The 22,177-nt window shown below is 43.7% G+C and overlaps 1 protein-coding gene across 6 annotated transcripts in view; it reads left to right on the top strand.

Annotated features, from left to right (window-relative positions):
• OXR1 (oxidation resistance 1) overlaps positions 1-21,788 on the top strand; it is a 358,052-nt gene extending 336,264 nt beyond the window's left edge. For 3 of the 6 annotated variants that reach the window (XM_075270241.1, XM_075270245.1, XM_075270247.1), the window contains 6 exons: positions 6,699-6,779; positions 10,576-10,701; positions 13,910-14,062; positions 15,270-15,365; positions 18,792-18,865; positions 21,533-21,788. In XM_075270241.1, coding sequence (XP_075126342.1) covers positions 6,699-6,779; positions 10,576-10,701; positions 13,910-14,062; positions 15,270-15,365; positions 18,792-18,865; positions 21,533-21,668 — 666 coding nt within the window. In that variant the 3' untranslated portion in view covers positions 21,669-21,788. The remainder of the gene's footprint in view (positions 1-6,698; positions 6,780-10,575; positions 10,702-13,909; positions 14,063-15,269; positions 15,366-18,791; positions 18,866-21,532) is intronic. The other 3 variants (XM_075270242.1, XM_075270246.1, XM_075270243.1) reach the window with 1 other exon arrangement.
• Positions 21,789-22,177: the final 389 nt, after the last annotated feature.

Below are 22,177 nucleotides of genomic sequence, written 5' to 3'. Positions count from 1 at the left end.
GAGTTAAACTGTTTACTAAAACAGAGCTGTCAGGAGTGAGGACTCCTCCGCTATGGTGAAGTATTAGAAATCTTGGAAACTACAGTATGGCAGCTAATTTTGGAGTATGGTTGCTGTGAACATTGCTATGCAGTATATGCATACCTCCAAACTGTCCTGGGTTCAGCGGGACCATCCCGGATTCCGGGTGCTGTCCCTGTTGGTGGGATGTTGCAAGCGTTGAAGTCCACATGTATACTCGCAACAGTACTGACGCGGTTTGCCTTCGCTGCAGGTTTGCATGTGGTTGGGATTTGCTTAAATCCCATTCTCTGTGCTGAAACTGTACAATGATGCCAGCAAAATTTGGGCGACTGACCCATGGCAATATTGCCAAATGTGTCCCTGGCCTATGGTGGTCATACATCTTCACTGGCTATTCCTTTGGACACACTGTTTGGGTTCTTGGTGGGGCCGTTATAAAATAATAGGTCAGTATGCTAGCTGTGAAGGACTGATATATTATTGCTGTGGCCTCTGCACTGCTCACCAAGCATAGCGCCCTCCATTGTACAGTGGTTGTGCATGGTATTGCAGTTTAGTTCCATTGAAATCCCTGCAGCCCGGCCATGTGACCGATGGATACGATGTCACTACCCTGAGAAGACTGAAGCTCAATAGCCTTGTCCTAACAACCCCTCTAATGTCCAGCACTGTGTCTACGCTCTTGGCTCAGGACACTTATTAAACCTTTTATTACTTATACCTTTATTAACCCTTTAATATTATAAGGTTGGTGGAAGGAGAACTTGTGGAATCGCTGCCAGTCTCGGTAGCAGGGGTTACGAACATGTGGCGTTTCTTGATTTTCCTAAGATTCCTCCAAGGAGCCGGTGGTATTCTGCTCTATATTTATATGGCTGATGGTTTGTTACACGGCGGGGCCATTCATTAACATTCCTTTCTGAGCCGCCTAGAACAATGCTTCACGTACAGTACATAGGAAGCCGTGTGGGCCGCGGCCTCCTTCCTGTGGTGTCTGTAGAGTCTCAGAACTTGTCACATCTATGTATACATCTACGTCGCGTATATCGCTGTATCACACCTAAGCTTCACAGAAGAGTTCAGCATGAATTCAGACTTCAGAAGCTTGGATTGTATGCTGACACTCTCTGTGCTTGGGGTATTCAGACAATAATTTGAGGCGTGTTGCAGATTTTCACAACCACGGGGTGTCTTTTGTTGCAGAAACTACACTGATTTTTATTTATTTAGCGGGCAGTACGGTGGCTCAGTGGTTAGCGCTATAGCCTTGCAGCACTGGAGTCCTGGGTTTGAATCCTGCCAAGGAGTTTGTATGTTCTCCCCGTGTTTGCGTGGGTTTCCTCCGGGTACTCCGGTTTCCTCCCACACACCAGAGACATACTGATAGGGAATTTAGATTGTGAGCCCTATGTGGGACAGTGACTGACAATATCTGTAAAGCGCTGCGGAATATGATGGCGCTATATAAGTAAACATAATAAATAATCTTTTTTTTTTTGCAATGTAAAGGGTAAAATCTGCAGAAAATCCACAGCCAGATTCTCACATTTGGGCAGTGTCTCAGGTCCCTCTGCCCAAACCAGTCACATGTGCCTCAGTACTCGGACAGGCACCCCCTGTAGTCTCATATAGGACACTGGTGATGGGTTGATAATAGATGTCATCTGTACCTCACATGTGACCAGTGATTGACCACCGTAATCACAGGTGCCTCGACAATATAAGCCTGGCATCCGGGGGTAAGGAGACATGCCACCCAAAACGGAGGACCAGGGATAGACCCTTCCTTGGCTACCTCTGGGTTTTCGGGTTTATCTTGAAAACCCCCTTGTAAGCCTTATTACCTTAGGCACTCGCTAAGTAATAAATGATAGACTTTTGGGAGTACAGTCACTGGGATCTCCAGTTATCTCCAGAATGGAGAACTTCCGTTTTAGTTTTCCCCAGCTAGAAGACCAAGTCTAGGAGGAATTAGGAAAGGGGAGCCGTCGAGCTTGCGCCCTGGTGCTTCATTCAAGTCTATGGCACCTACTGAGCCTGTCCTTGGCTGTATCAGTGCCATAGATGTTCAACGAAGTATCAGGACACTTGCATGACCATCGGTTCATTCCGATTCCTCCTAGTCATAGTCTTATCCCAGGGACAAGACTATGACTAGGAGGAATCTGAATGAACCGATGGCCGAGTAAGTGTATCCTTCTCTCGATTGTGGGATTTCAAGGAGTTGACCCCACCAATCTAACATTCTTGTGGATACATAAATGCCTCAGGCCGGAATACTCCTCCTTCAGGGCATGTTGGATTGCATTTGTCACACGCCGACTACCATTATTGAATCGGGTAGTCCCAAGGCAAGCAATATGTAAACCTTTCCAAGAGCCACGCTGCTTCGCGAAAGCTGATCTGCTGCGGTCCCAGATGTTTTACCACTGCAGATCTAACATTGATGGCCTATCCTAAGAATACACCATCAATACTAATGAAACTGAATAACCTCTTTAAAGCTTCTGAAATTCTGGAAAAAAAACCTCATTGTAATTGGTTACTGTGGGAAAGAAGATCAGTTTTATAAAAAAAAAAAAAAACAAAAAAAAATCCAAGTACCTGCATAAGTGCAATGAGTTCTCCACTTGACATGAGACACGTATGGCTGTATGTATTATATTCTACGTAGATGTTACTAAAGAGATGAACAATGTACAGTAAGATTCCAATAGATGGGCGTCTGCGCCGGCAATATGGCGATCTATTGGGATTTTGCTGGATTTCGTTTTAGTTTGTTGATGTTTCCAAGTTTTAAATTTTTGTTCCAGGTTTGTCAGAATACATTATATGTGCGGATGCATTGTCTAACCTCACCCAGCCATTCTTCTTGTATTGCAGGTTCTGCGTGTTATTTATGTCTCTGCCATCACTCTTCCCCTATATGGTTTTATTTAAGTTTCATTTCAAGTTCTTTAAAATTATCCTATGAAAGGAGAAAGGGGATGTCTGGGATGAGACGTTGCAACTCACAAGCGATTGTACCTGTAACACTCCTTGTTGTTGTGGTCCACGTAAAGCTGTCTGTGTTTTTGTACACGGCTTATCTATGTGTTCACTGTGTGTATGTATACATTATTCTGTCTCACTGCTGAAGCTAGGTATGTAAGAGAGAGAAGCTGAGCTCTGTGATATATAGGGTTATATGATAGGAGAGAAGCTGAGCTCTGTGATATATAGGGTTATATGATAGGAGAGAAGCTGAGCTCTGTGATATATAGGGTTATATGATAGGAGAGAAGCTGAGCTCTGTGATATATAGGGTTATACGATAGAGGAGAGAAGCTGAGCTCTGTGATATATAGGGTTATATGATAGGAGAGAAGCTGAGCTCTGTGATATATAGGGTTATACGATAGAGGAGAGAAGCTGAGCTCTGTGATATATAGGGTTATATGATAGAGGAGAGAAGCTGAGCTGTGTGATATATTGGGTTATATGATAGAGGAGAGAAGCTGAGCTCTGTGATATATAGGGTTATACGATAGAGGAGAGAAGCTGAGCTGTGTGATATATTGGGTTATATGATAGAGGAGAGAAGCTGAGCTCTGTGATATATAGGGTTATATGATAGGAGAGAAGCTGAGCTCTGTGATATATATGGTTATATGATAGAGGAGAGAAGCTGAGCTCTGTGATATATAGGGTTATACGATAGAGGAGAGAAGCTGAGCTCTGTGATATATAGGGTTATACGATAGAGGAGAGAAGCTGAGCTCTGTGATATATAGGGTTATATGATAGAGGAGAGAAGCTGAGCTCTGTGATATATAGGGTTATACGATAGAGGAGAGAAGCTGAGCTCTGTGATATATAGGGTTATACGATAGAGGAGAGAAGCTGAGCTCTGTGATATATAGGGTTATACGATAGAGGAGAGAAGCTGAGCTCTGTGATATATAGGGTTATATGATAGAGGAGAGAAGCTGAGCTCTGTGATATATAGGGTTATATGATAGAGGAGAGAAGCTGAGCTCTGTGATATATAGGGTTATATGATAGAGGAGAGAAGCTGAGCTCTGTGATATATATGGTTATATGATAGAGGAGAGAAGCTGAGCTCTGTGATATATAGGGTTATACGATAGAGGAGAGAAGCTGAGCTCTGTGATATATAGGGTTATACGATAGAGGAGAGAAGCTGAGCTCTGTGATATATAGGGTTATATGATAGAGGAGAGAAGCTGAGCTCTGTGATATATAGGGTTATACGATAGAGGAGAGAAGCTGAGCTCTGTGATATATAGGGTTATATGATAGAGGAGAGAAGCTGAGCTGTGTGATATATTGGGTTATATGATGGAGGAGAGAAGCTGAGCTCCTTGATATATATATATATATATATATATATATATATATATATATATATATATATATATATATATATATATATATATATATATATCTCTGTGATATGTTATATGATAATAGGTTATATGATAATACTAATCTATGGACGAGCAGAGGGAGGGGGCGTTCCTCCCCGATCACACTGTACAGTGCTATAGGCGCTGCTGGGAAGAAGGACGTACCTGACTTACTGTCAGAAACACCCTTCTGACAGTAAAGAGCTACGGTACCGGCACCGATAGCTCTTCACCCGGGACACAGACTGGGAAGGCCGACAGTGCGTTGAATTCAGCGCATTGTCGCCTTTCCAGCTGTATATAACACCGCATGTGCTCAAACCCATGAAAGGTCCTCTTTAAATCACAGAAGATTACAATAGAAGATAACACCAGTGACCCATCATTACATCCACTACTGACTATAATAGTTAATGCTTCTCCACTCCGCTTTCTGCACAAAGCATGTCTAAAATATTATCCCATAGACCTCAGGTGAGACCTCAGTTTCCTCTCCTATTAAATCTATTGTAGTACATTCTTGCACTCCCCATGATGTAACAACTTGGGGCGTCTTATCTGATAGCTGTACACTGTGCTGTCCCTCTGTTATTCCTCCTGCCGTTACCATTCACTTTGTCTAAGGGAAATCCAAACTCCCAGCTGTTCAACATTTCCAGGAGGAGTAACAGAGGGACAGCTCAGTGTACAGTTTGCAGATAAGATGCCCCATAATTGTTGTATCAAGAATGTACTACAACAGACTTATCTGTCAGGAGAAGTGATGGCTCCTCTTTAAAGGAGAAGTGAACCCAGAAGTGAGTTGTGGTTCCTCGTCTGGGTCACTCCAACCCCATTCGAAGAACTACCAAGGAGATCCTAAAATAAAGTACTTACTTATTGTGCCCCTAGAGATAACATCCATCGTCGTCCTCCACCATAGGACCAGGGTTGAAGTCTACATGTTGTCCAGTCCTTGGCAGCCCCATCATACATGTTATCCGCTCAGTAACAAAGCCTACAAGGAACAGGCAGCGTCTTAGGTAATGGCTGAGGTGGTCACAGGTCACCTGCAGGGCTATTGTTTAACCACCTAGTAAGATATTATTTTAAAGGTTCACAGAACATCACGGACCTCGTGTTGTATCATCTCTTATCATACAAATAGTTCTGGACAAGCCCTGTAAGGAGGAGCTGTCATGTCCTCAGGCACTAGTGGTTTTGTATACCACGCACTGTCAGCTTTCCCGTTCTGTGCCCCCGGGCTGGAGATATTGGGGCCGTTGCTGATCTCTGTCCACTGTCTCGTCCTTAGTCCTGTACTGTCAGGCTGTAATGCTAAGCTGTAAAGAACGTCCCCCCAGTACTAGTCTATGGATGGGCACAGTCAGGGGGAGGCGTTCCTCACAGCCCAGCTAGACCATCAGAAACGCCCTTCTGACTGTGGGTAGAGATCGGTAACGGCACCAATATCTCCAACCCCGAGCACAGAACGGAATAGCTGACAGTGTATTGTATTCAGCCATTGTCTGCTCTCTAGCGGTATATAAAACCTCATGTGCAGGAGGACGTGCAAAGTCCCCTCTAAGGTACTTGGTACATGTGTAATATTGCCTGGGAATGGCTTCTTAAAATCTCTGCAGCCCCTTCCTAGCCTTGGGGATGCTGGTAAACGTTACCAGGCCTGTCTTCCCCAATGCTTAAAGAGGTCGTCCTGCCTAAATTGTCAAGTTTGGGGAAGGATGGAGGAAAAAAAAAACAAAAAAAAAAAAACCCCAGCATACTTATGATTTGGTGTCCTCTCAGCGTCATCCAATGCTCGGCTGTCTTCTTTTGCCAGAAGTCCCTTACACCCCGTGTCCCTTACAGCCTTGTACTGTCATGGCGGCGCTCCTCCCAGCCCAGCGCTGACACTAGGCCCTCTGTTTTCCAGCAGTATATAATACTGCCCATCTCTGAGGACGGGACAGTACCTGTATCTAGCACTAACAATATACAATAGTATTTACAGGTCGTTCTATTCTAGTTACCCTTCTATATGGCATCGCATAGGGTCAGGAATGACAACGTGATGGATGGCGGCATCACCCGCAGCGCTGTCACCTGATACGTACTGTGCATGGTTTCTCACTATTCACGTGTTCTCCATGTTAACCATCTCTCAGCCATATTTTTTATTTTTTCTTGGTGTCTTGCTCCTTTTGCTTTTTTCTAACTTTCTTTTCTTTCTGTGCCCTTTCCTTGTTGCTATCAGTAGAATTATTTTCTTCCTGTCTCCATATTCAGGTAGTATCAGTGGCTGAGTACCACCGCAGGATCGATGCGCTAAATACTGAAGAACTGCGTACTCTCTGCAGACGTCTCAAGGTGCCCTCTTCAGTAGTTTCCCCCTTCCTTTCCAGGAAACCAAAATTTTCATGATTTTCTAGTGAGCTGTAGGAACGCATCCCCTCCTATTGTATAATATACAGATCCTTGGCAGATCTTCTCTCATCGTCCCTACTGTACAATAGCTAGATTTACTTTAACAAAAAAAATAAAAAAATTCTAAGGCTTCGTTCACACCAGCGCTGATACAGGACAAGCTCATGCAGAGGAATGGCATTGCAAATTTTTTATTTATTTAGTTTCTTTTTTGTTCCTTGCACATGAGGAAGAATTTACATGCTGCAATTTCCATAAACGCAACCGTTTTGGAAATCACAGCCTGTCCACTGTGTATATATATATTTTTTTTTTTTGCAAAAATTCACTCTAATCCCATTAGCTTTAAGGAGAACTTTCTGTCTTACACGACCGTAGTTTAAGACAGCAAATGGTCCGCAATTGAGGGTTTTCAATTGCGGACACATTATACTCAATGCGGCCTCTTACACCACCGGATATTTTATCCGTGGTGTTCCAGGCCGCAACCGAGGTCCGCACTTTTTAGAACATGTCCATAATGGCCGCAATTCACGGCACTGCACGGACTCGCCTATAGAACTCTATGGGCGAGTGCGGCAGTTTACAGGCATCTGCGGAGTGTATATTGATGATCAGCAACATGCGGACCGGAAAAGCATTACGGTCGTGTAAGAGCAGCCTAAAGGGCCGTTCACCTCTCAGAGACTGATCCTACATGTTCTACATAAACTCCTCTGCACTACAAGTGACATTGGAGAGCCACGGGGTGCCCCATTCTAGTATTTGTCAGAATCCCTGCTCGTACCTCCTATCCAATAGTCAATGGCTTCCTCTAGTATCTAATAGGTGTTGTATATGTATACAATGTCTGCCACTCCTCTGTATCTGCCCTATCAGCCCTGGTGTCAACGGAGCCCAAATCTCTTCTCTTTCTGGTCCTTGTTTGCTTGCAGTGTTTTTAGTTTGTTTTGTTTTTTTTCCACTCTGTGTGCCGGTTTGTCCCTGTGGCGTGCCTATATGTGTGTCCTGTATCCAACATGGCGTCCCAGTGTCTCCTATTCATCGTCACGATTCTCAGAGTCCTGAAGCCTGGATTATGGATGGATGCGCAAACTGGTGAAAGCCATTTCTATGTAATGTAGTCCTGTGAATTATTTGTGCCGCAGCTCCTCCCTTTTTGCAGCGATGGCTTTCACCATTGTGCGTCTGTTCTCTGTGTGTATTTCGCCCTCTCTGGAATGCTCGGCCTTTGTGTTCAGTGTGCTGATCGGCCATGTGTACCGTGCTGACCAACTACTTTGCAAATAGTTTTTGTTCTCTGTGGTTTTAGTATTGTATTTGGTATTTGCATTGACCCTCTGTATAGGAAAGTGTCTGCGCTTTCCTCTACGGTAGGAAAAAGGTAAAGTATACGGATTCCCTGATACAGGGCTGTGGGGGGGCCAAAACACGGACTCCTTCATAAATGGCTGACAGCCATGGTCAGATAGAAGCTGTCAAGATACTGAAATTGGTATAAATCTAGTAAATAAGTAACACATTCTACATTTAATCCTACAATGTTTATCGCTATATCATGTCACTCACTCTCTGGCTCCAACTCCACAGCCCTGCCATGTTGGAGACCCTCTGGATCTATATTGGGTGAATAATGTCCAATAGGTCTGTTGTATATGGTTCATGTACTGTAGAGCACAGTACACACACCGCTTTTACACCTGTTGCACATAACTGTATGCTAGCTGTCAGACGTGATTGAAAGGCACAGGCTTTCAAGGAAGCTTGGCTGCAGAATTGTACGGGAATAGGACCTGTCCTGAGATTTGCGGTCCGGACTGTCAGCCCGCACACGGACCTGTGTAATTCATGGTCGTGTGCATGGGCTGACCCAAAATAATGTGTGTGATTTGGGAAAAACCCATATAACACACTGACCCATGTCACAATCCTCTGCAAGGGGCATAAATCTGTGACATGGGCGTCTAGTTAAAGGCATGCACAAGAGGTTAGAAGGGTTGCAGTGTCTATATACAGAAGCTATGGGAAGAATATGCAAATCTGCCTTCCATGATGTAATTAGGAAGACAGTTGCTGCCTCATTGTTGCAAACCAATAGAGGGCGCTCACTGGAATGTGCAAGCCTGTCTTACGACAGGATTCCAGTGAAATAACCCAATAATGGCTGCTCCCTTTAGCATCATGCCCGACCTTCCAAGAGGCCTTTGTTTTGCAATGACGCTGGGATTTACAGAAGGGGATTTACAGGCGACTGCACAATATAGGTTGGATTGCATTACAGATATATATACTGTATTAGTATCTTCTAGTCTTGGATGTTTCTGTTCCTCTGTTTCTCCTGGGGGTGGCGCCTCCTATGCAGTCAGGACGCAGCTGCTAAACTAATACCCCTCCACCTGCTCCCATGACGTAGAGTGATGTCCAGCAGAAGGACGGTGACATTCTAGTAGTGACCCGGCTGTGCGGGGCGGCAGTGCCGTGTTACAGGTCTATATATAACACACAGCTCTTCCTCAGTCACTGACCAGATATGAGGCCATACATCTCTGACCCATCTGGATGTTTAATCCGTTTTCTGACCTATAGATTTAGCAGTTTCTAGGTTTGGTGAATGTTGTCAGGAGATATCACTAGATCTGGGTTTTACAATGTGCGGTGAAGGGGTTTGAGTCCTTTAGGTGTGAGATTTTCTGCTTTCTTATTTTGTCCCATTTAGGATACATACACTTCTGTATGAAGTGTATGACCCGAACAAGAGACCAGCTATGCTAGCATTACTTATACTGGGTTATTATCTCTTATATCTTACATAGTGTTCAGTGTTTATAGGGATGACTTGTGACTATTAGACCCTTCTGCACATGGTGTCATGGCCTCCTCCCAAGACACTATTTCAGAGCACATTGCACATGAGCAAGCACACACCATAATACAGGTGTCCAACCACTTTCTTTAAGCTTTTTTACAGGATTAGAAAAACATGGCTGCTTTATTTCAAAAAACGGCACCAGCGCTGTCCACAGGTTGGATGTGGTATTCCAATTCACAAGGGGGTGAAGACCATTTAATTCAGATGGCACTAAGCAGGGCTGGGGTGATATGCTGGATCTGGTGACCCTAACCTATCTATCTGCAGGGCTAGGTTAATATACAGGGTTCTGTAGACAGACTCCCTTTAAGCAATTCTGCATTAAAAAATACTCAAGATTACAAAGGCCACCAACGCCACAGTGGTAAGTACTTCATAAACCTCAGCAAAGGCCACTCAGAGTCAGGTGACTGGTCTATAGCATGTCGCCTGTAGATTATATTGCGTTTTCAGTGTGCAGGTTCCCTTTAAGAATTAGAAAATGCATTTGCTAGTTACTGATCACTCTCATGTCCTCCAGATTTGCGGAGGGTATACATGAGATAAATGGTCCCTAAGAGGTCATCAAACTTCACTGACTGGAGCTGAAGCCTTGTATGTGACAGAAGTGGCTTATAAAGTGATTGAGAGGGCCCAGGGGACATAGGACATGTGTTGTACGGCCATGTATGTGCCTGCAGCCGTGTACAGCAGCTCATTGGGTCTTCTATAGCTTATGTTGGTCTCCACTCCAATATATACAGCATAATATATTGGAGAGCTGAACCAGATTCATGACAATGGCTCTGAGATACATGGGCTGATCCCCCTGAGAATCGCCTTTGTTCAGGTTTCATTGATTTTTGTTTTTTCTTAATCTATCTTCTAAAGATCACCACAAGAGAAGACGTGAACTCCAAGCAAACGACCAGCATCAAGACGGAGCTGGAGCCAGAAACTTTCCGACCCAACCTCAGCGACCCCAGTGAGCTGCTGCAAGTCGACCAGATCGAAAAGGTGCAAATGATTTATACAGACAGTGGAGGACAAGTCACAATATCGAGTCCCCTGCCGCCCGCATTGTCTATGCAGATTAATATGGTGAATTAGCATTGTGGAGTATAGTCACACAGTCGCACAGACCAAGCTGCATACAGTGCCGGTTCTGCCTGTTGTGTGCTATTTTCTGCTATGCATGAAGCCTTTGATGCGCAATAGACTAATGCGAACAATCCCAGCAATGCTTTGTGCTCGCTGCAGCTGTCCTCCAAATTCTCTGACCGCCACCAGTTGGTTGGAATGACAAGCACCAGACCACATGAGCACGTGCCGACTTACCGCTCTATTTCTAGAAATGACCATAATTCATTGTAACAAAGGGAGATATCCTTTATAAGTACAGGAAATAATAAGCCTCCCCTATGAGGACTTGGCGCTTACCAGATAAGAATAACCTGTGCTCTCTTAAAAGTTGTAGTCCTTCCTTATTTTTTCTGCTTCCTCTTCTTATTATTAATCCTGTACAGTTCTGGACAAACCATGTAAAAGTTTGAATGTAGAGATGGATAAAAGGTTACTGGTTTAAAGGGATCCTATCGTTGGATACCTTTTTTTTTTTTTTTTTTTTTCTGACCAACACATAGGAATAGCCTTAAGAAATGCTATTCTTCTCCTACCTTTTAGGCTGCGTTCACACTGAGTTTTTTTGGTCAGGAAACTGACTCAAATAGGACTGTATGGTGAGGCATTTTTTGGAGGAGGAATTTGAGTCAGTTTCCTGACCAAAAAACTCAGTGTGAACGCAGCCTTAGATGTCTTCTTCGCGCCGCTGTTTGGTAGAAATCCTGGTTTTCTTCGGGAAATGAGTTCTCTCGCAGCACTGGGGGCAGTCCCCAGCACTCAAATAGCACTGGGGGCGTCCCCAATACTGCATGAGAACTCTCCAGTGCTGCCTCCATCTTCTTCAGGAACGGCCTCTCTGCGCGTCTTCTTCCTGAAGATGGAGGTGGCGCTGGAGCGTTCTCTCGCAGCATTGAGGACACCCCCAGTGCTGTTTGAGCACTGGGGACCACCCCCAGTGCTGCGAGAGAACTCATTTGCATACAGAAGAAAACTGGGATTTGTACCAAACAACGGTGTGGAGAAGACTTCTAATAGGTAGGAGAAGAGAATAGCCTTTCTTAAGACTATTCCTATGTGTTAGTCAGAAAAAAAGGGTATCCAATGAGAGGATCCCTTTAAGGTGAAAATGTGTTAGACCACAAAAAGGGTTAAAAGGCACTGGAGGTATCTGCGAGGAATATTTATTTGAGCCATAAATTTAAAATCTGCATTAAAAAAAAGTGACCTTTTTTAAAGAGGGTTTTTGAAAATTTTCATTCACTTCTGGACCACCCATAGAGTATATACATCCAGAAGTTCTGGATGGATGTACCGCCCCCCCCTTCCCCATGCAAAAAAAAAGTCTCCAAATGTCCCCCAAGATCTATTTTGACCTTATAGAGACACAATGACACAATAAAAAAAAATAAATAAATAAAAATTTATAGAAAAGTAAAAAAACAAAACAACGAAGAAAATATTTAATAAATAAAATAATGTCAAGCCCTTATTACAGGTTCTAGCCCCACCCCTGATGACACCATGTAGAATAAAAATTACAGTAATGGAGAGAAACCATTTTAAAAAAAATTTTTTAGTAGCACTTTGTGTTATTTAAATAATAAAAAAAAATTAAAAACAGGTTTTCCCGCCTCTCTTGTTTAATTTTACCCTGATCTAAAAAAAAAAAAAAAAATTAAATTAAAAAAAACATAGAAATTAGCCCTAGGTGTCACCGAACAGACGCAGAAATGAGTTGAATGACCTAAATGATAAAAATGTTACCATAATCAAAACGGAACATACGAAAAAACCCAAAAATGTGTCTGGTCCTGAACCAGACATTGGCCCAATACTGAAGTGGTTAAAGGTTGTTTTTTTGTTTTTTTTTGTTTTGTTTTGTTTTTTTGCAGTTTCAATGTGACTGCTAAGGGGTTAAAGGAGAAATCCCATCATAACTAGGATATGCCTGATCCCTCTGATCTCTGTGGAGCTAATGGCCGCCTGCACAGCAAACCTTGTGTAGTCCTACCATAATTTGTCTGTCGAGGGAGTGAATCCTTTCTTAGAAACAAGCGAGGACTTCTCTATTGCAACATTTTGTGCTTACAAAATAGGCAAGATTTTGTCCCCATAAACCTAGGCCTTTCTCAGGCCTGGGGCTCAAATGTCACTTGTTGTGTATGCACAAGATGTTCGCACACATACTGTAGCACCTTTTGTAACGATTCTGTTACCTGAACTATAATTTTAAAACTTACCTGATTATAAAGCCATTTTTCATAAATGAATAGTGCAGGTGAATGTAAGAAACTTTGTAATACATCTTATTTAAGAAATCTGTTTCCTTCTCCACTGCATAGGCTGCTCTCTTACTGTCACTGTTTTTCGGTATATAATCTGTCTCTGTACTCTCCTCACACACAGAAGTCTATGGAGAGGGGAGGAGGGTGTTGTCATGTCATGAATTGATTTATTGCCCCATTCTGTGCAGTCTTGCCATGGAGATATAGCAGTGTCAGCTTGCAGATACTTGTGTGACTTTTTCCAGCCGACTTCTTTCGCCTCTCCATAGACTTCTTTGTGTGTCTATGAAAAAAAGTAGACTGCCTGAAAAGTGGACAATAAAACCTTTTTTTTTTTTTTTTTTTTTTTTTTTTTTTTTTTTTTTTTTTTATAAGATATATTATAAAATGTCTTGTCCTCACCTGTACTATTCCTTTATGAGTAGTTATCTTATAACTGGAGGTACGCTGTAAGTAAAGAACTGAGGGCCATTCAAATGAATAGGACTGTGATGCCGTTCCCTGCACAATATCTGACCAAAAGTGTTGCGGTGAAGATATCCAATGGAGTATGGGTTGTTCTGACTGTCCCCTAATGGCACATATGAGGGGAAAGCAGGATCGGCCATTTTAGGTTTCATTGTGTAGCTGTCTGGTATTGCCCTATTCTTTTCTACCTATTGAGAAGACCTGTACATGCAGCAGGGCACAGTGTGCATGTATATGTATGTAGTGTGTATGTATATGCAGATATCTAAGGTGTATGGCCACTCTGTTTCTGTGATAAATGTAAGTTTGCCTATTTCTAATCTCGGGAGTGTTTTTATCTATTTCAACAGCTGACAAAGCACCTGCCGCCTCGTACCATCGGCTATCCATGGACACTCGTGTACAGTACTGCAAAACATGGCATGAGCCTGAAGACCCTGTACAGGACGATGCTGGGGTTAGACACTCCGGTGCTCTTGGTGATCAAAGACAGTGACGCTCAGGTAAGTCTCATTGTGCTTTGTATGGGTGCGTATTCACACAGCACACTACTGCACCAAGTAAGAATATGCAGTTAAATGTGTCTTTAAAAAAAAACACCGACTATCGTATTTAATGTCACAATAGTAGGAAAGCCAGAATAAAAATGCATCCTAAACATCTATTCCCATCTTGGCGTTTATGGCTAGATCTGTAGGATATGCCGTACATCCGGGTGCCAGAGGTGTAACTTGCATCTATCTTAGAATGGGGCCCTGTTTGCAGGTGACTGAGAGAGGGGTGTGCAAACGCACAAAGCTCTCATTTTACTTGTACAGGACTTCCGAATCTAGCTGAGCTGGCAGCCTTGGCTGTTTTTTGCATCTTCTATATGCGATGGGCCTGAGAACTAAACTGTGTTCCCTCTGGCATATTAGAGCAGTGTGGGGTATAGCAGTATGGAGCACCGAGGGCGGCTCCATTGCTCCAGACTGCTCATTTGTAACTCCTGGTAATTGAGATATAAATGTTTGTGGCGGAAAAAGGTTGGAGCATCCAGGTGATGGGACCTGTCTGTGTTACAGATCTGTCAGCCTAGTCTCTGACTCCTTGTAAGGCTGTATCTTGGTCAGTGAGATACGGCCATATTTCATAATCAAACACTGACCCAAGACCTAAGATAATAGGAGTCCTTGTCTCCCTCTGGGACTACTGTCCTATACTGCAGTCATGTTTTGGGGGAACACACGGACTCCTAGCTTTGTAGAGGACACTGATGCTGGGGGTGCAGGGAATACGGCAGACATCCAGCCCACAACAGGCAGACAAAATGTGACCTAAAGCTCACTGAATCCCTGGTATTTGTGCATGTAGCTCTATCCAGGCAAAATCCCACATTAGAAAGGAATAGTATGTTGTCCATCAACGCCCTCATCAGAGGAGAGGAAAATAAAATCTAAAACTAAATGATGAAATCTTATAAACTGAGTGATGTTCATAAACTCTCCTATTTATATTTCAGAGCATTGAGTCTTGAAACAGCCACAGAGACTGAATTCTATATGATCATTATATTCTATGATAATACCCAGTAAGGATGTGTAGTACTGCCCAGTAGTGTGAATATCACAGATCACATAGGGAGGAGTGCAGGAAAATACTGGGATCTGTAAAGGAATAAAATGACAGACACTTGTACATAAGCCTATAAACCATTTCTCTTCCTTTCAGGTTTTTGGAGCGTTGGCCTCTGAACCATTCAAAATCAGCGATTGTTTTTATGGCACCGGGGAAACTTTCCTGTTCACCTTCTGTCCCGATTTTCAGGTGAGTCTTTCTGTCTTGTGTTTGGTCAGTATAACCATTGTGGTTATGTCGCTATTCTTGGTCCATATTTTGGGCCATTTTGCAGGCCAATGCCTCCTATTAAAGTCTATGTGTCTGTTAATAATGGACAGTACACATGTACCATCTTTGTACTCTCTGTTTTCATGGGCCCAGAGACTTGGAAAAGTTTAGAAATTTTTAAAAAGTTGATCCAGTTTCACCAACATGAAAAAAAATTGACCAGCTAAGGACAGGATAGGAGCCCAAAATGAGTGGGGTCAAGTGCTGTCTGTGCCAAAAGTGGAAGTGTGGATAAGCTGTGGGTCACCAGGGTCTGCCTGCTCTGTCCTGTATACCATAAGGACCTGTACTGTCTAAGGGTGGGTTCACACCAGCGCCCGGTCTCCGCTTTGCAGGTTCCAGTCTTCTGCCCGAGAATCTGGTCAGGAGATGGATACAGGCAGTCAGTTTTCAAACCCATTCATCTGAATGGGTTTGCAAAGTGTCTGCCCGTGAGCGTCTTCTGCCTCTCCGCAGCGAAACCGTTTTTTTTTTTTTTTAACCGGACACGGTGTCAGACATGCAGAACCTTGTGTCCAGGTAAAGAAAACTGTTTTGTCACGGAGACCAGAAGACACTCACGCGCGGACACTGACTGCCGGGATTCAGTCTCCTGTCCAGTTTCTCGGAAACTCACAAAGCGGAGAGCGGGCGCAGGTGTGAACCTGGCCTAAGGAGACAGGAGAGTTACATTGATTTGGACTCGCTATAAATTCAGGATTTCCAGGATTACTGACAATATTAATGACCTGCACTTACAATAGGCCAGTAATATCAGATTAGTTAGGATGCAGCTCCAGGCACCTCCATATTCCGCTAACTGAAGAGGCTCCAGCAAGCTTCTTGTCTCCTTCTGTCCTTAGCCTCGCATCGGAAACGCACTCAGTTGTGTCCATAGGGTCTGAGTCTGCAACATCACGCACTTGGACGACACTCGGAGTGACATCAGTGTACACCCCGCTATGCATTCATTTCTATGGAGACCTCTGATTCATTCTGTTCCAGTGACACAGATGATTATAGAGCAGGTCCTATCCTGCTCCGGCTCATCTGAACAGGCTGAATCAGAAGCTTCCATAGATGTGGCTGTATAACTGAATGTGCTCTGTGTACTTCTCACTTCTACTCCATCCACTCCTCCTAAATTTGGCTCAAAAAAAAAAAACCACAGCAAAATCTACAACCTAAAAAGCTGTATTTGCGCATCGTCGGGCCTCAGCCGGGCTGTCCAATTTCTAAGACTGATAGGATAGCCCACCAATATTAGATCTGTGGTGGTCTGTCACCACTATAGATCAGAGGTATGGAGGCATCGTGGGGGAGCCATGCTACTCACTATACAAAGTAAAAAGAGAATCTGAGGCTCTGGAGTAAAAACCTGTTCAGCAGCTCCACCGCGGTCTCCGAGGAAAGCCAATTACTGAGCTCCAGAGCTCCTCGGGGACTTGCCCTCATCATCCACTTATATAGTATAAGGAAAATGTTTGTTCTCGTACCATGTTAGCCAGTGGGTAGGAAATATAAAAAAACAAAAATCTTGATGGTCTTCAGTAGTTGATACCTTTTTAATGGCTAACTAATAATGAGGATTACGTTTCGGAACTCTGCCCCCCTTCCTCCTGGAATTCTATCCCCATTTGTCCTTTTGTACATAAATATGCATCCTTCAGAAATGGTTTTAAATTTACTTGAGAAAGGAGTCTAGAGTTCCGAAACGTTGTAATCTGTCATCATTATTAGTTAGCCATTAAAAAGGTATCAACTGCTGAAGACTATCAAGTTTTTGGTTTTTTATACAGCCACTTATAGTCTATAATATTGAGCAGAGGAGCAGCAACATCACAACTTCTTTCGCCTTATTGAAGGTGAATTTGTTTAATGTGTTCATTTTCATTATTCTTCTGTCACTGTTTGCAGCCAGAAGAAGTCTGAAGCTTCAGGTTGCTCCAAGCAAATATTGGCTTCATTCGTTTTAAGACGTGGATGATTGTGTAACCCCTTGAGCATGGGCTTTGTCTCCATAGGAGTTTTGGGTGTTAGACCTCCACTGATCTGCTGTTTGTATGAGCGCCATCTCTTCACTGCTTACCCAGCACAGTGAATGGGACTGAGCTGCACCCAGGCAACGTGATGAATGAACATGTCACTGGCCTGTGAGGCCGGAGCAAGGCTAGCCAGAACTATTAGCTTATAGAAACGTAGGCGATTGAAGGCAAAAAGAGACCACGTGGTCCATCTAGCCATTTTATCTTCTGCATGTATGAGTTCACTTAATGTAGATTTCTCAACTAAATCTGCTGATCTGTGGAAGTCCTGCCGGTCAGACCTCCACAATCAGATACCTTAAGGACAGGTTATAGTTAAATGGGTTTTCCAGCCCCAAATAGTGTCAGGGTTTGACACCTGGACTCTGCCCAGAACTGTTCTAGCAGCCTCTAGGTGCATCTATCTGCTAGCAGACGTGCGGCATGTATAGCACTGCTCCTATTCCAGTCATAGCAGCGACACAGCAGCCCCCTCCTCTGCATAGTGGTGGTTCCACTCCTATGATTTATATAGGAGCGGTGCTGCACGTGCCTCCCGTCCACTAGAAACTTCCGGCACCCAAAGACTACTAGAATAGATGATCTGTGCAAGGTCTGGGTGTTGGACACCAAGAGATCACATACTGATGGGACAGGCCATCAGGATATCCTAGGGAGATAAGTAATCAGTATAGGGCTGGAAAACCCCTTTAAATCTGGACCATCCCTTTTAAGCATTATAATTCCATTCCATGATATTGCTAGTGAAACCTATTGGGACACTGATCAGATGAAGGGCAATCTTTCAGAGCAGGCTCTGTGTACTGTATCATGGCCTGGCAGCATCAGTCATGTAGGTATATGGCCTGGAATGGTGGTCACCCAGCCAGATAGTCATGTGGTTGCCGGCAGATTATAGAGCGCCCTGGTACAGAATTAGAGGGAAAGGACGAGATGTAACTGAAGGCTTCACAAAGATATCTAATACTAAGCACCGCATGTTACTGCCCTGATGTCAGTGTTTAAAGGGGTTGTCCAGGAAGTTAAACTTGTCCGACTTCCTTTGGGTGTTTCGTCCTCTGACCACAGTATGAAGAAACCGTGGGAGGAAATCGGATCAGATTAACTCACCAGACAACCCCTTTAGCTAAAGGATACCTTTGTATTCTTGTCTAATGTCGGCCGGGTTCATCTTCCCAGCCTGTATTTTAGAAAAGTACTATAATTTACAACTATACTGAAATGCTCACGTGACGCTGGCTTTGTATGTATGACTGGTGTCTATCCGCTCTCTGCTTTATTAACCAGCTTCTTTTGTTCTTTTTTTTGTCTTTTCCTCTAGGTCTTTAAATGGACGGGCGACAATATGTTCTTCATCAAAGGAGATATGGACGCTCTAGCATTTGGTGGAGGAGGGTAATTGACTTTTCCCTTATCAGTCAGTGTACAGGAGTTTGCACTTGGGGTAGTGTAAGTGATGACTAAATGACTATGTGCACAAGGACTAAAGGGCCTGTCCTTGTTTGTGGGGCTAAATCTGCAATTTCAGCCTGACGCTAGGTTCACACCTGCGTTCGGCACTCCGTTCTGTGGTTCCCATTTTCTGCATGCAAGAAGACGGAAACCACAGACCGGGTCTGGCCGTGAGCGGCGGTGAGCGTTTTATGCTCTCCGCCGCGAAACCGTTTTTTTTAAATCTAGACACAGAGTACTGCATGTCCGACTCTGTGTCCGGATTAAAAAACCCGGTTTCATGGCGGAGAGCATAAAACGCTCACCGGCGCTCACGGCCGGACAGCTTTCTCACCCATTCAAATGAATGAGAGAGTCCTGCAGGTTTCCGTCTCCTGCTCTGTTTTGTGCAGGAAACGGAAACCTGCAAAACGGAGACCGGGCGCAGATGTGAACGAGCCCTGACCATGAGTGAAATAACCCATACTTGCGTTACCATAGGTGACTCCAGTGGTGTAGGTTTTGGTTTGCTAAATCCTAGGTTAGAACGGGATTTGCAGAATCTGCAGTACTTGCTAAATGTCTACATCACGCTCTGCTCAGGGCTCTTATGCAAAGCTTGAGTCGCATATAACTCCTGGTCAAGGGGACGGTCCTATTATATGACGTACTAGATCAGGATATACAACTGGTTTTAGTAAGGGTCTACTGATGTGTCTACCGTCGCCTTAAGGTCTGGCCTGAACACCAATGATAAAGATGTCGTCTTTTGATAACTTAAAATTTAGATGTATTTATTTTTGTTAGTTGAAAAACCAGACCTCGACATTAAGACCCCCAGATCAGTGAACTCTTTCAGGCTACAAACAAGACCCCTAAAATTGATTCAGACCTAGGACTAGTCACTAAAATGAATTTAACCCAGACCGGACCCCCTCAAAATCCCTAAACAAGATCTTCTAACTTTAATTCAGACCCAAACAAAACCCCTGATTTTTTTTTTTTTTAAAGTAATTTTATATATAGTGTCTCCCTCACACAACATCTTGACTCTGCCCAGTGTCAGGACCTTGTGTCCGGGGCCTCAGCACCAATTCCACTCCCTAAGACACTTCATCATCCATCTTTGTCTGGACCCGGCAGGTCTACTTCCAGACTTGGACTGTAGTGCCTGCTCCATGCCTGTAGGTGGTGCTGTATACTTTTGTAACCTATAAGTCCTATGTAATGGGGGGGGTGGAGTACATAAAAAGTTTTGTCGTCTAACACTTGCCACACTATTTCTCATCCCCTAGATGTATACAGGGACACAATCTAAATTCCTTCTCTGCCGGATAAGCTCTTTTTCTCCTTTGTAGTCAGCAGGTTTTAGGCACATGTTTCACCTGCAATCTAAAAACTGTTTTCCGCTGGGATAGGCGACGCTTAGCTTGATAGATGTGTAGATATGTTATTCAGGACACTGGGGAATCTTATGAAATGCAGGTGACCTCCCCCGGGGGCGCTATAATGGCTCCTGAATACACAGCACTGCTATTTGCATGTTAGTTGAATACAGCACAAGGTAAGACTCCTACCATAGAAATACCTGCTTGTGTTATGGGGATGCCAATCCGCAGCAACAAGAAGAGATGTCCTGTATATCATTGTATTGCACATCTGATGTCGCGTGACCTGGATAGATGCAGATCCTGCCTTTAAACGGTGAACACCTCAATTCGTGACTGCAAGTAGAGATCAGGATTGGAGTTATAGCCTATAATATTAGAGCTAGACATGAGCAAATCAGTTTGGATCAAACCAAATTCGACCTGAATTTAGATTTAATTTGGGTTGAACCCGAAATGTTTGGGAAATTCTGGTCGAATTTGGTTTGATCCAAACCCAAATCTGAAACTTTCAGAGTTGGTCATCCACGAACTGGAATTAAAATAATTATATTCTGAGGACAAAGGTATAAAAAAATAACGCACTGTTCTATTTACCCTCTGCCATCTTTTGGGCTTCCTCCCAGTGTCTGGCGCTCTGTCTGGGTCCTGTTCTGTCCTCCTGGGGGATGTTGTGCATCCCAGGGCCACTGTTGAGGCCTGTGATTGGACCATAGTGGTCACATGGTGTGTGACGAGTGTCATGACGGAGCATGACCTCACCCAGGAGGCTTGAAGAGGCCATAGGAGGACCAAGAGGGAGTGCCAGAAAACACAAGGAGCCCCGTATGAGGTGAGGGAAGGTGAGTTTGTGTTACACCCTCCAATGGGGGTCCTAGTGCTCATACAAGGGCCGTCACCTCACACATTGTCTGTTTTACAGAGGCCGGGCAATGTCTTTATAGATTGATACCACAGGCGTGAATAGGACAACACTGTAACTACATTGCACAACTGCAAACAAGTGGCGCCACATAGTAGAACAGAGGGGTCCTGACTGATCTTATTGATGATCTATCCTGGTAATAGGTCATGAATAAATAGATTTAGTTGGACACCCCCTGTAGCGCTCCAGTGCTGTGTAACCCTTTGTGCTCAGTCTGTATATTCTCCATCTAGATGTATATATGGGATGTGATACGTACATCTACATGACTACTCCATGTATCACTCACGAGGTTGTTGTTGTTTCTTCCTTCCGCAGAGGAGAATTTGCCCTGTGGCTGGACGGAGATCTTTACCACGGGAGAAGTCACTCGTGTAAAACGTTCGGAAACTCTATCCTTTCTAAGAAAGAAGATTTCATTGTTCAAGACATTGAAATTTGGGCATTTGAGTAAATATGTACATTACCTCTCTTCACCCCACCCCCTGTACAGACGAGAGAGACTCCGTGTACCGCAGCTTACTAATATATACCCTTTTAATATATTTGTATTTTTGTTAATATTTAACCATAGTTACTTTTTATTTTCGGTAGCTATATCTATTTTCAGACCTGACTATTGGGTGAAGCTGTAACTGTACGTTTCGATGAATGTCGTATTCTTTTCCGTCATTCCCTCCGTCAACAACTCCAGTCCGATAGAAGTGCACATATCACAAAGCAAACGTCGCGGAACAGACGCAAATCTGCAAGGCAAGACCTCGAGTATTAAAGGGAAAGTCCCAGATTCAGAACCAACTTTATTGTCATTGTTTCGATGCATCTGAAATGAAGCACTATGGCAGTAGTTTTTCTCAAAAAATGTCTGCTACTCCTGTGCAGAAGTCTGTGTTTTCATGGTAACTTCAGCCAGTAATGGTGCCCATACACCAGGCGCATGCTCCTTTAGACAACAGCTATTCT

This window comes from Leptodactylus fuscus, chromosome 4, assembly GCF_031893055.1.
Source record: "Leptodactylus fuscus isolate aLepFus1 chromosome 4, aLepFus1.hap2, whole genome shotgun sequence".
In the NCBI taxonomy this organism is placed as follows: domain Eukaryota; kingdom Metazoa; phylum Chordata; class Amphibia; order Anura; family Leptodactylidae; genus Leptodactylus; species Leptodactylus fuscus.
Note: the sequence above shows the minus strand (reverse complement) of the source record. Positions and strands in the feature narration are given on the sequence as shown.